Below are 14,415 nucleotides of genomic sequence, written 5' to 3' on the forward strand. Positions count from 1 at the left end.
TCTCAAAGAGAAGGTTTGTTTACACATCAACCTTTTGTTCACAAAAATCCTTATATCTGGCCTGTGTCCTGAAAATAAAGGAACATGCCTAGTAGCGTGGTAGCATCCCTAAAATAAAGGGTTGGTTAATGTACCCTGCTGTGCCTCCTTCTTAATGACACTGTATATTTTCACTGTTAGTTATTGAGGTATGAAAACATACATCTATTTGTACACTGAGAAGTTTGTGCTTACTGTAAACATTTTCCCTATTTATTTGCTTTCCTCTTAGCAGCTGAGGTTTAAAGCCAAGGCAAGCCAAAACTTATCATTATTCTCTGGCATGTGATAAGAATTGGTCTGTTCTTGCCAGAACAAATCAAACAGGAGGGCTAGTGTTGTTTGCTTAGCTGACTGGTTTTGTTTAGGTTTGGGGTTTTTTGTTTTTGAAGTCTATCATGCCAGCACATTCAGTCCCCATCAAAAGTAATAATTTGCCTTACCACTGAGGAGCCGTGCTGCCTGGTTTACGTAAGGGACTGCAGCCAGGCAGCAGGCAGGGCTGCCCTGATTCTTCGAGAAAACGATTCAAGAAAGGGGTAAAGGTCTGGAATGTTGGTAGGGAGGTGGTAATCACAGTTGCCTTCTGCATCATTCAGCATGCAGCAGCCTCTGACAGGCCCTGTTCTGAGCCCTCAGAGAGAACGTTTTATGTAAAGTGTTGTTGCTTTTTGCCACTTTCTCTCTTTAGGTTGTGTTGAGTTAGTTTTTCCAAGCTGACTCATTTAACTTTGCAAGTACATTTGTCTCCACCCTCCTATGCAATCAATTCCCTTCTTTCTTGCATTGTGGGATGCTGGCAGCAGGAGCTGCCTTACATAATGAGCTGTTAAGAAAAGCATTTCGTTTTCTAAAAACACAGTCACAAAGACATGTGATTTCTGTGTCTCTCCAAGGCAGGTGACTGTGAATGGAAAATCAGGGTGTGGCCTGAGCTCTTCCTGGGTTCTTCTCCCCTGTCTATAGCCCAGATGTAATAACAGTTACAGACCCATGTAATTATGTAGATTTTTTCCATGCAAGTCACCTGGGTGGATTTCAGTGTACTTTTCCAAGCATTTGACCTTTCTCTTCCACCCCACACAGGTTACTCCTTTAAATTAGGCTTTGTCCATTACACTGTTCTAACTTTCCTTTATAATTCTAGCCATTTCATCTTTGTCTCTCTTTGCAAGATTTACATGGTGACAAATTATGGCTTGTGTGATGGGGAATATTTTGAATCTGATGCCCTGACCTGTGCCACGGAAGTGGAGGTTCATCTTGTAAGCAAGAAGATTCATATATAAAACAAGGATCTGGTGACTATTCGAGGTGGAAGGCACATATGCACTTTTATTGTCATAATGTGCATATGGAAACAAAACTTCTTCTTTCGGTCCATGAGCCAAGCCAAATTAGCTTTTCCTGTTTCCTGGGACAGCATCCAGCAGCCTTAGAAATCAGAAACTACAGTAAATTCACAGTAATTGACTAACAAAGCTGGAAAAAAATGACTCCATTTCTGTAGCTCAGGCATGGCTCTCTCAGCTAGAAGGATTTTTTATTTTGTTATCTGCTTTTGCTGTGAGGAGGAAATCCCAACATCTCATGAAGCTGATGGCTTTCAGATACCAACTGGACCACATAATAGATGTGCTGAGGGAATAAAGGACAAACATCTGTATGATTTTTAAGTAATTTTTAAACAAAATAATATGTGACCTTTTATTGGAGAACACACAGTGAATCATAAGGAGTGTAGGCTAACCTTGGAAATCTTTGTGCTTTTAATATTCATGTGTTTATAAACCAAGACACCCATCACTAACTCATGTTTCAAGCAAGTAGGGAAGAAACAAAGCCTTTGCACTGTGACTTGACTTATTTTTACTTCAATAAGTAAGTAGTTCCCTCTCCTGTAACTTCCTTAGGCTGTCTGCTGAAGTGCCTGGTCCATTGTTCCGAAGGGGAGGCTCAGCACAGAGTGCTCTTTTTCCGTTAGCTGTGCAGAGCCAGCAGTTTTTGACCACCTGAGGCTGTGAGGTATTCCTTCCCAGAGGGGACCTGGGCCTATGTCCTGCAGGCAGTCCCCACAGGAAGATCAGCAGGCAGAGGTCACTGGGTTCTCAGTCAGGTTTGTTTGCTGCTGCAATTTCCCGGTTCAGCTGGGAGAGCTGCGCTTTTGGACGTTGTGTTCAGCACGTTGCAGCGCAGGCTGCTGCCTTCAGCTGTGACTTCCTGTGACATACATGTATATTTTTATTCAAAGTGGTCAGCTGGCTCTCTAATAAGAAGAGGCTGAGCGTGGCATGGCAGAGTTGTCACTCGCTGCTGTCACTTTGCTTGCATCGGTTTGGCTCTGAGCTGTTTCAGCGTTGTAAAATCCTTCTCTTTCATGGTCAGTGGCCACGAGAGATTTCCTCTCCTTTTATCTGTTGTGAGGAGGATGATCCCAAGCTGACTGCTTATCTACAAATTGCACTTCTCACATTGGCTCAACCCTCTCCTGGCCAGAGAGGGTTGCAGTTAGGAAGTGTGAAGATAGTTCTGTTCCTGTACCAAAGCTTTCTTTTCATTATGCACCTGCTGAAATAGTGTGTTTATGCTAGGGATGCCTGCAAAGAGAGGCCACTAGGTAGTTGCAAAGAAAAACCAAAAACTGCTTGGTTGTTAATTACTTGTAGTTTTTAAGGCTTTGACAGGACTCCTGGAAACAAAAGATTCCACCACCAGTTCCTCAGGTCCTTTCGCAGTCTCAGGCTCTGTACATTCAGAAAGCTTGAGTCATATAGGGAGGGATTAATATCTAATAAAATAACTGTTTTATTGTTCTGCTTTATGGTTAGGAACTTTCTAGCCACTGAAAAATGATTGGGAACACTACAATCACTACAACATATTTTATAAAATGTATAGATGTTTCCTTCAAAAAATCCCATCCTGAAACTTCAGAAAGTGTCAAATTGAAAAAAAAAATAAATTCAAGTGATCGCTGTTCTAACAGCTATTGAGCATCACAAAAAAAAAGTTTCCTCTAAAATCTTGTTAGCTTTTGCTGGATTTATGCTCCTTGAGTAGAAAAATATGTTCTTTTCCCAAGACTCTGAGAGGTGGTTGGGAAGTTGAAAACTTACAGACCTTACCCACGTTGTTCTGAATGTTCCTGATGATGAACTTGTATGCTGAACTTGTTTTCTTGCAGCATCCACTTGTGCCAGTCTTGACAGGAGTGTCCTGCAGTGGGACAGAAGGGTGTTTGCACAGCCTGGACACGTAGAGAGCAGCTAGGCTCAAAACTGATGTTGCAAATGAGGGGCACAGCAGTGAGCTGTGCTGATTAAGCCCTCTATATCTCTGTATCTGGCTGTGCATAAACAACCATTTGTTGTTTCTTTTGTACACACAGCTGGGCACAGGAAGAAGCCCCAAGGCTGACCTGAGAGGGCTGTGTTCTGCTCAAATGCAGCCAGGTTTTAATGGATCTGGAGTTGCCTTTTAGCAGGATCTCCCTTGCTTCTGTGGCAGATGTATCTTGCAGCTCTAGGCAGAGAGTGGAGTTATTCTCACCCAGCTCACTCTTGTTTTAGTACTTCTCAGCCAGAGTCCATCTCTCCTGCCGAGTCATCTTTTTCCCACCAGCTCTCCCGGAGCCAGGCCGGCCACTGGGGCACTGGTACAAAGGGGGACTCCTTTCAGTCACTTTGTCAGCTGGAGAAGAGGAGCTATTCCTGGAGGGTGACTCTGCCAGACTGCCTCCTCTGCCAACACAGACAGCAGTTTATCTTTCAGTGGAGTAAAAAGCCACGTGCAGCAAACGTGAGTGGTGTGGCCTGTTCCTCTGCTTTCCTCAGCCCCTTCCCATATCCTTGTTTTTTGTGTGGACTACAAGCACGTCACTTGAAGGTGCTTTAGGAAGCAGGGAACATGATGGGTGCAGAGGTGTGGACTTCAAAGGATAGTAATTTTGTAGAGGAGTGGAAGGATGTTTTTGGAAGACGGGAAAGTGTAAAAGCAGTGATATTTTTGGTAGGTAATATAAATCATGGAGGAAGCACCAGGGACTCACTTAGATATTTTAAAACATTTTTGCTAACAAATGAATGCTTATTCTTCATAATTTTCAATGACATTTTCATTGGTCTGAAACAGCTGGATTTTTAGAAAGCTTTTGCGCAAACATTCTTGTAGAAAAAACAATTTAGTGTTTTAAAGAAATAACAGTTTAGAAGAGTGGGAGAAATTTAATTGGGCACTAAAATTTAGGAATTTCATTAGATTAGCAGAGCTTTGGAGAAAGCCTGCTTTGAAAATAACTTGTGCCAGACTGGACTGCTGCTTGTTTGCTTGCTCTCCCATGCTCTGGCACTTGCACTAACTGGTGCAGATGAAGAACCTAGTGACCTTGTCACTCAGCATGCTTTACCCTGTTCCCACAGCAGATTAGCTGGCACAACCATTCATCACTTGTTGCTTTCCCAGGAAACCCTTCAGGAACCTACTCCCAATCCTCCCCCTTCTCCAGGATGGAGGCCAAGAAATAATTTCTGGGCTATCCCGTGGGGTGAGAGTCCTCTCTCTGGAACAAGTTTAAGCAGCGGGCAAGCGGGTGTGGCAGTGCTTGCAAAGGACACTGCTGTTTATTGAAGGGAAGCCACAGCAGCAAATCCAGGTCTCCAGGGAGCATGAGGTGTCCCTTGCAATGGGAAACTTTTGTGCTTATCTGTTGGATGAGATCAGGAATGCTGAGAACCTGAAGCTCTGAGAAGCTTTCAGTTTGGTGCGTACTTTTCTCTTGTCCCTGCAAGTTTAAAGAACAGTTCTGGAATATGGTTCCCCCTTAGCAGATTTAAAGTAGCTTAAAATGTTTAAAAGGTGATTTGGCCTCTGAGTTGCAGGAGGGAACAGAAGAGCTATTGTGCAAAAACTAGTATATTCTCCACAGATATGCCAACAAGGCTTGTATTTCTATGGCAGTGCAAAAACTAAAAGGGGTAAAATGAAGTCAGCTGAGAGCATCCTGCTCCTCTTTTGGACAAGAGGAATATCAGTTACAAAAATAAGAATGAAAATTCTGCAAATTCCGTCTAGACGGTTTGTGTATGGCTTGGTGTTCCTAAATGGAGGCAACTGAAATTTTTAAGAACATTAAAAATTCACTATAATTATTGATGAATTACATCAGTAGTTAATTATTCTCACCACTTTAAAATGTCTTAATTTCTAGACATGACTTGCAAATCTTTGACTTCCAACCATTGAGTCTTCATCAGTTTGTGAGTACTAGGTCAAGTATTAATGTTTCCTGCATGCATCAATGATTTTCTTTGAAAAACACTAAATGTGTGGGTTTAGTTTTTGTGTGCCCTTCATGGGCTGTCTCTTAGCACTCTTCAGTTTTTCACAACTTGCTTGAAATGGGAATTCTTGAACTGATCAAAGTCTTTTGCAACAACCAAAACCTAGCAGGAAATACAGACATAACACACCTTTTTTATGTAATACCCATGTTGATGTCTCTGAGGATGATGATAATTTCTTCAGCCACACAGTCACTCTGGGCTTGTAAGTAGGATGTTGTACCCCCATCTTGCAAATAGTTCCCAGATTTTGAAAGTTTTAATGCTGGCTTGCACACAACATACATAAAAACCACCAGCATACATAAAAATATAGCAGTATACATGCATAAAAATAACCACCACTATAATTTGACTTTTACTTACAGATCATTGAAACATCCTTAAGTGAAACAGTGCTGAGCACCAGCTTTGCAAAGTCACCATTACTACTTTTAAACCTTTCTGAGGAGTCCCCTTTCACTAAATTATGCTTTTAATGTATTAGTTGGTCTTTCTTCCTGTTTGTGCCCTTTTGGGGAGGGGGCCTTTTTAATTGTCTATCTGCTTTGTTTGGACTTGAAGGCCACAGTTTCTATTTATGTGTGACTTGCTTATTTCATATGTGCACACAAGTTTTCTGGCTTGCAGGAGATTTTCCAGGGTATTTATCCTTTATAATGGCAGATGTTCATATGCATAGCTACCTTAAAGAGGAAAATGTGTCTGTTAATAAAAGTATGTGTACATAAATAATGGAATTTTTAATTTTGTATTGGTAGTATTTTGAAAAGTACATTCTGTAATTTTCAGTCTGACAATATATTTCCTTTCCATTTCATGTTTCTGCCAGAAGGAAAATGTTGCGTAACTTAGAAAGCATTGTGGGAATAAATTGATGGTATTGAGTAGCATCCTAAAAGCCCTCAGATTTTGTCAGACCAGGAAAGATTGCCTTTCTTTTCTTTTTTTTTTTTTTTAATTTTTGAATAGTGTCTGATTTATGTATGACTGTGCAGTGAAGCAAGGGATAACTGTTTTTCAGGAGGCAGGCACAACCATATCCTCATAAAATCCATTATTTAGATCACATATCTTGTATCCTCTGGTGCTGCTCACAGATCCTCTTCTCTTGTTGCTTTATATGCTGAGAAAATTACTTGGTGTGCAGCAAAGTATGAAAGGGAAAGAAAGAGGAGAAAGCACTTCTGTAATGATGATTGACAGGAGACTTCCTTCCCAAATGTGCAGTTGTTCTTTCAACTTTGATGGAGAAAAGTGATTGTTCATATTTAGTTCCAGCCAGTGTTTTTCTCCCTTTTTTGAAACTCAGTAAGAAATTTACAAATCAAATAGTTTGAACACAGGTGTTACTTTGGTGTAGGTGCTGAAGTGTGGTGGTATGTGTTGGTATTTCAAAGGACTTTATCATTTTTATTGTTACTTGCTGTCTATTTTCCTGAAATGTTCTCAATGCACTAGGGAGCATATAGTCAGTGGAGAGGATGCTGTGCCTGTCCTGAGAGAGGGTTTTCCCTCATCCTCTGTTTCTGTAGTTGGTGGTACCATAAAGGGCTTCGGTGGAGCATTGTTGGTGCCAACAGATGAGTTTGGCCTTTCTGAGTAATATATGAACTTGCAGAAGAGATTTTGCCTTCTTTGTTTAATATGGGAGAACAAATGCAACTAGTACAAGCAAATCCAAACCAAAATGTTGTATAATCCCAGGTTTTATGTGTGCTAGCCCAGCCTGAGTTTATGCAAGTTAAAAAAAGGCATGAGAGGGCAAGGGGAGGGTAGGAATTCCTGCCTCTGACAAATAGCAAGTTGGTTTTACCGTCAACATCTGTGTGAAGGAAGTGGAATTGTTTGGAGATAAGACTGCAGCTTTCTGGCAGCTTTTGTCTGCCTGCTTTGTGCCACTAATAAATCACTTGTGGTCCCTACACATGAACAGGGGAGGTGAAGAATTAAGATTTGTGTTCTTGTGTAGCAGCTGAGAGATTCAAAGGGCCCTTTGAGACAGTGTGAACTGACCTAAGGTGACATGCATCCTGTACTACCACTTTTACCAATGGTTGGCCACAGTCCTCAAAAGGAGTTTTAAAAATTCCATTCTGACATTTCTCCATGTTAAAATCTTTTGTTGCAGTGTCTGCAGCTGTTCTCAAAGTAAATAAACCTTTGGGAAACCAGCAGTGCTAGCAACCAGCTAGCATTTTTTCAGCTCTGGTCACCTTTCAACAGTTGCTGAAGTTGTGTGCCAATAGGTGTAGGGAAACATGAGCTCCTGTACCCCTTCTTAGCTGTGATGGCTTTGGCAATGTTGAAAGAGACATAAGAGGATGCAAGGAGAAAGCTGATACCCATTGAGGGGACTGCAAAAGAAGAGAACAGAAACAAAAGGTGGATCTGAGTGTTGAGGGCACAAGGAGCCCTGCAATTTTACTGTTGGCATCTGGTTAATTTTAGCATGATGCCACAAGCTAACCTTCCTCACTGATGCTAATCCGTAAATTAATCTTTCTGGTTATTACAGGATCTCTTTTTGTTAGTGAATTCTTTGTCAAGGAGCTTAGTACTTTTAAGCTTATTTATACAAGCAAGTCCCAGGGAAGTTATGACAGAATAGCTAGTGTATAAATTAATAGTACAGCAGCTATTTAAGTTATTCCACTTCTGTTTATTCAGCAAGCTGCTCTGAAGATCCCTGACTCCTTGCCCATGTAGATGGATCCTTAGTTAAATGTGGAAAATTAAGTTTTTTTAATGGCATCCCAATGGTAACACTCAGTTTATAGAAGTGTAATAAAGTATGAATAATTGTGTGTGTATAAAAAAAAGACTGGCCAGGAAAAGTCAATTTGATTTATTGTCGAACTGTTGAAATAGTACAAGATGCTTTTGTTTTATACTGAAGTAGTTTTATTTATCAGGATAAAATCTTTCACTCATAGTTTTAGTTGCTTATGAGCACATATGGTGCATTTAATTTACCAGGAAGTCCTCAAGATACTCATTTAATTGCAATGGGTAAGAGCAGCCCAGATCCATGATGGCAGAGTGCTTTATCAGCATTGCTGACTTTCCTAAAAAGGGGCCCTGTGCTGTGCGTGGCGTGACTGTCACAGCAGAACAGGCTTGTGCTGAGGCAGTGGGCAGAAGCATTACTAAAGCACTTCTTCCAGTCAGCCAGCTGACAGGAGCAGATATTAAACAGCTCAGGGTACTGAAGCAAAGCCACATCTACGTCTCAATTGACCCCTGTGTCTCTACTCCATGCCACTGCTTTCTGAGGCTGCATGCCCACTGCTCTTGATTTTGACAGAAAATGCCCCTGCTGGCAAGGGCCAGGATGTGTTGGGCATCCCTGTGAAATGTCTGATACCCTCTGCTAACCTGGGAGTGTTGGCTGCTTCTCTGGAAAGCTGATGTGGCTCATGTTTAGTTGGCATGACCTACATCTCTATAGAAGTGTTGAACATACAGGTACTAAGCTCCTGCCTCAGCTTTCTCCCAAGCCAGCACTAATCCCCTCTGGGGTTGAACGGGATGGTACTTCCAATATTGACTTGAGTTTTTGAAGATTGATATGTGCCATTATGTTTGGACCACCTAAAGTGTTGAAAGGACACTCTTAGTCCCCTTTATCAGATTAGGATCATCCCTTTCCCCATCACGCAAAGTATGCAGTGTGATAACATTGTTCACAGACAGGGCATCAGCAGAAGCGTTTCTGTCCAATGTTGGGGGAAATGGAGAGCAATTCCTCAGGCCTTCTGGGCAGAGGAGCTCCAAAAGTGAAAAGTAAAACTCTGGGTATGCTCATTCAGTAACCATTAAATGTTTCAGTGCAAGACCTCAGTGATTTTGTGCTGTTCATTTTTGGAGGCTGCTGTCCCGGTAAGTAACACACCCTTTGTGCTTGGTGCCTTTGCTACTGCTCTTCCCAGCCCCAAAATTCTGCCCAATGGAATGCTGTGATTTGTTGTTTCAGAGCAGTATTTGGTCAGCAGCCACAGATGTAGAAGCAGGAGTGCTTGAGAATAGTCCACTGTGAACATGAGTTGTTTCTTGAGTTCAGATATTAAGGGAAGACGAGTTCTCTTTGCGCTGGGTCGGAGATGGGTGGCCAGCTACAGCACAAACCTTTCAAACCGCGGTAGTATGTACCGCAGTACGAAGGGGTCAGGTTCGGAGCCTCCAGCCAGCCCTGTTAGACACCGCTCCATAGTAAAGGTGTGTGAGGCCAGAGCCAGAGCAGCCCCGCTGGAGTGTCTGGAGCTTTGCGGGGCTCTGTGTGCCCGGGGCACCGCGCCTGCCCTTCCCGGAGCGGAGCTCGGGAGAGACTGCATTGCACTCTGGGCGAGTTTAGGGACAAGGGCGGTGGGTCACTGAAGGGGATACAGAAGACTTTGTGCAGTCTTTCTGTTGAAAGGAGCCATTAGCCCTGAGCTTGCGGCACCTTTTGCAGGCCCAGAACCAAGCGGGCATCAGAAGCCGCTTTTGGTTAACCTGTGCCTGCCGAGCCCGGTGGGGCGGGCAGGGACCGGGGGCGCGGCGGGTGTCGCGGCCGGGGGCCGGGCCGGGGCTCCGGGCGCTGGGGCGGGCCCTCGCCAGCCGCCAACCCGGGCCCGGCCGCCCCTTCGCCCCTCCCCGGGGCCGGGCGCTCCCCGCGGCCAAGCGCTGGCGGCGCTGCGGGCGCGGCGAGAGGCGCGGCGGGCGGCCGGGCGGGCAGCGGCTCCATGGCCAGCATGGCGTGCGAGGTGATGCCCCTGCAGAGGTACGTGTGCAGCCGGGGCACGGCCGGGGCTCCTGCCGGGCTGTCCGCCACGGGGGAGCCGGGACTCGGACCGCCTGGGAGCGGGGGTGCCCGCTCGGGAGCGGGATACCCGGCCGTGCAACAAGTGGGGCTATAGCGGATCTCCGGGGTGGGAGATCTCCGGCGTCCTCGGGCGGAGATGGGGGTTCGATGTAGCGCCCCGAAATCCACAGAGCTGTGGATTTCTCTGTCCGGGGTAGGAGCGGCTCCCAGGTGTAGAGGGACCCCGGCCATCCGGGCGATGCCGATCCCTCGTCCCTGCGGGGGCTGCGGTGCTGCGGTGCGGGAGCGCGGCCCCTGCGCACAGCCCCCTCCGGCTGGCAGCTCGCACACCCCGCCTGCCGCAGCACGGGCGGCAGGTTTAGTTTTCGGAGAAAAAGGGCTGGGTGTTTCCAGGGTGCCGGCGCGCACCTCCCTGCAGCACCAGCTGTCAGCAAGTACCTGTGCTGGCATGTGCTCCCGCCACGCTATGGCAGGGACAGCTGCAGTCAGGCTTCTGAAATGGCAGGGCACAGACCCGCTGCGGGGAGGTGTGTACACAGCCCTTCCACTGGGTCATCAAATTCTTATTTTTAGTTTTACTATTCGTTCAGCTCTCAAAATTAAGCAGTCCATATCTCCCCTAGTAGTATTTGAATTGCCTGAATATCAATCTTTCTGTAATCTACGAAACAGTAAATAAAAAATTGACCGTGCCATTTCAGCACTGTGGTGGTGCTGTTTCAGCAGAAGCTGCGGAGTTGCTGCTTACTCGAACACAATAAAATAGTAACTGAAATTGCTGCCCAGACTGTTGTTGCCTTGATAAAGTGCAGGCTCTTCTGCAGGTAGGTGTGGAAAAAGTCTCTTTGGCACTATTGCAGTCATGGGGTTCCATGTTGATGACTGCAGAGAAACAGAAATATGGTTTGAATGTCTTAAAGAAGTGGTCATGGTGCATCATTTCTATTTGAAGGACCAGTCTCACATAATATCTTTAACCTTTCAAGGATCTGTCTGTCCTATCAGTGGTTGGAACAAGTGGTTGTTATTGTGCTCTTGACTCTTCACCCCAGGGGAAGATAGGTTTCACAGGCTGGCTCTAATTAATCTCTTTGTTGTTGCAAGGACTAAGTCTCCATCAGTTAGAGATGCAGTCAGCACTTCAAAAATGAGGCATTTTCTTCAAACTCCATTGAGCCGTAAGCATGATACAGGATTGTTTTTGACTTTTTCAGTTAAAATTGTTTAATTCACGCAATTCTGGCTCCTTTTCCATCTCCTTGATCTATTTTTAGGCTGTGTATACTGTACTTTTTAGCACCTTGGTTTTTTTGACATAGATTGCCAGATCCCTTTACAATGGCATTCTCCAGGTTGCACCTTTATTTTCCTGTTCTTCCCTCCCTCAGGGCAGAGTTTTGCTGGCTTTGAGCATTTTTTGTCAGCTTCAGGAAAGCTGATACCTCCAGTATTGGTTAGTACCAGCATCGATAGCACTCTGTTTGTGCTTGCTGTGGGGTGCACAGGCTGATGTTGTTGGTCAAGCTGAGGACAAATTGCAGTGCATGGTTACTGTTACTGGGTTTAATCAGAGTAGTGGCACCCTTCAGGTTCTGTGATTTAGGGCACATGCCAAGCTGAAAGAATCTGTCTTTCTCTCTCAAGGAAGGGAATGAGCTGCCTGCAGTAATCACACTTGGGTCCCTTCCTGGGTAAGTGAACTTGCTCCTGCCCATCTCCTGCAGGTGCTCTGCTCCATGTTCTCCTGGGGCCACAAGGCTGGCCATGCTGTGCCTGCCATGGAAACCTTCCTGTGCTGAAGCAGTACAAATGTGTAGCTGGTGTGTGAAACTTGGGAGAGGGAGAAGGGTTCTGTGTCTACCCAGATTTGTGTGAGCTGTGAGTCTGTCTTCCAGAAAATCATACAAAGTGCTTTCATAGAGCCATATGGACTATAATGGTGCCATCCTATATATAGATGTCTGTGGAAGGGCATGTGATGGGTACGGTGTCCTGCTGTGAAGGAGTGACAGTGGGGATGTCAGGGTTATGTTTCATTGCATGGGAAGAGGTGGAAGGCCAAATGTATTGGATCCTCACTGCAGTAGGTACTATATTGCCCAAGTGCTGTAGAAGGCACTGGTGAATGTCACATGGATTGCATCACTGATTTTCCAACAACTTACCCACCAGTGATTGTCTCTTCTATTGCTATTAGGCTACCATCTTTTCAGAATAGCATTAGCTCACTTTGGTATCCCAGCTTCCTACTTAGAGTGTTACTAATGCTGTTAATGCATATTTTGATTCGTGCATTCTAGCTCAGTGTATTGTAGATTTAACAACAGCTGTGCAAAGCTGAGGCCTGTGGCTGCCTTTTCCAGTAATATCTGCCAGTTTCAGTAGGAGATAAGGAAGGCAGGTACACACTTGGCCTTTGTTTGTGATTGGTGGCCTCTGTTGCTTAACAAGTCAAGGTAGTGGAAGAGTGAGGCCATCACAAATATTTTTAGCAAGTGCATCTGAAAGCAATAGGGAATGTGACTGATCAGTTTCTAACCTGTACAGCAGCAGTTGTCTGGATTGTTACCAGGATTGTTTGATTTACTTTACTGGTTGGTTCATTTGGGATCTTTCACAAGTTCCCAGCAGTTCAGCCCGAGAACACTGCTGTATTCCACCTTTTTTTGTTTGTTTGTTTTGGGAGGGGTGGCTGCTGTGTTCTCTTTATCAGATTTGTGAACATTTTTGTGTTTAAGTTGTACATAAGTAAATAAGTCTGATCTTTTGGACTTTGCTATTACTTTCTATCCAAGGTACTGGGAGTGCTTGACAAGCCCTAATGAAGTATATTCTGGAATATGGATGTGAAGTATGCTCTCTGAGGGCGGAGAGAACTTGAATCTAGTTTTTTCTTTGTTTGCTTTGGGTTTGGGTGGGTTTTTTTCTTCTGGTGGAAGAATGAAGAAAAATTTAAACCTGTGGTTCTCATCTTCCTCGAGTCATAGCTTGTTAGAAAATGCTATGTGAGTTTTTTGTCTTCCAAGCTCAGATTTGACCCCTTGTCACAGCTGTGAGTGTAGGAACTTGTGGAAGCTCTTGCTCCACAAGAGTGAGTGGTGGAACTTGTGGAAGCTCTTGCTCAGTACCACTGGAGTGGAAGGCTCTGACTAAAAGAGGAGATTGGTGTGGAAATTTTCTTTGATGTTTGTCTCTGGGGTGTCCACCTGATTAAGCAAGAAAATATTAATATTTGCCTAAAAACTGGCCTCTTAGATACATTTATTTGAAGTGTGCAAGCTTTTAACAAACAATCCTGAAACTGAAATCACTGGTTACCTAGTAACAGTTCTTTGCCATTATAATGCAACAGGTATGTGTGTGTTATGCAACTTCACTGTTAAATTCTGAGAAGAGGTGAGACTTTGGCTGGTACATTCATTCTGCCTCTTTCTGAGCCATTTTCTGATTTTACCCTAGTGAGGACCATTGCCAAACCACAAGTAAAAGACACTGCCCCATCTTTCATAATAAGACCCAACTAGCTTAAGAAGTAAAACAACAAAAGTGAGCTCTTTAACATTGACGTCATTTTATAAAAGATAAACACATTTGCAATCTAGAAGGATAGTAAGCACAAAATAATTACACAAAATTATGCTGTCAAGGGCTCCGGGATATTCAGGTATGTTAATATAAATGGAAAATCTGCCTCTTGCTCACAGTGGCACTTAATCAGCAAGAAGTTCTGCTCACTTCAGCTTGCCATGGGATAGCCTATACTTCTCTGATCTCTAATGTTGCTTTGAAGTAGAAGGAGGTGTGCAGAAAGCCTTCAGTATACTTTTTTTCCTTTTCAGGTAATATGCTTCAGTCTCAGAGCCTCCTCATATACAGCCTGCACAGTTATGCCTCTGGATAGATGCCTGTGCATTGTAATTTATTTGAGAGATCTTTAGGAAAAACATGCTGAAGAAACAGCTTTGAGGAAGATGAGGAGATCCTTTGGAGTTTAATATTTAAACCAGTTCACCCGCACCCAAGTAATTGGAGATATTTTGCATAGTATGATATTTTTGCAGAATACGTAAGTTCAGAATAAAAAAGTTGAGTTGTCAGCCTTGGATTCTGATGTGTGGCTCATTTGCTGAGTAGCTTACTTAATTTTCAGTGCTATGCATGGTTAGATGTAAGCACAACTATTGTAAAGACTGGAGATAAATATCTGAAACAACACATTATGGTTTTGACTTA

General features: G+C 44.0%; 1 protein-coding gene across 2 annotated transcripts in view; it reads left to right on the forward strand.

Moving 5' to 3' along the window:
• Nucleotides 1–14,415, forward strand: part of FAM13A (family with sequence similarity 13 member A) — a 119,122-nt gene that overhangs the window by 51,269 nt on the left and 53,438 nt on the right. The window contains exon 1 of one of the 2 annotated variants that reach the window (XM_058024180.1): nucleotides 10,068–10,140. The exons of the other annotated variant lie outside the window; for it this stretch is intronic. Within the exon in view, the coding sequence (XP_057880163.1) occupies nucleotides 10,103–10,140 (38 nt within the window). The 5' untranslated portion in view covers nucleotides 10,068–10,102. Of the gene's footprint in view, nucleotides 1–10,067; nucleotides 10,141–14,415 lie in introns of those variants that run through there. 2 annotated transcript variants of the gene reach the window in all.

The sequence above is a fragment of the Melospiza georgiana genome, chromosome 5, assembly GCF_028018845.1.
Source record: "Melospiza georgiana isolate bMelGeo1 chromosome 5, bMelGeo1.pri, whole genome shotgun sequence".
NCBI classification, from domain to species: domain Eukaryota; kingdom Metazoa; phylum Chordata; class Aves; order Passeriformes; family Passerellidae; genus Melospiza; species Melospiza georgiana.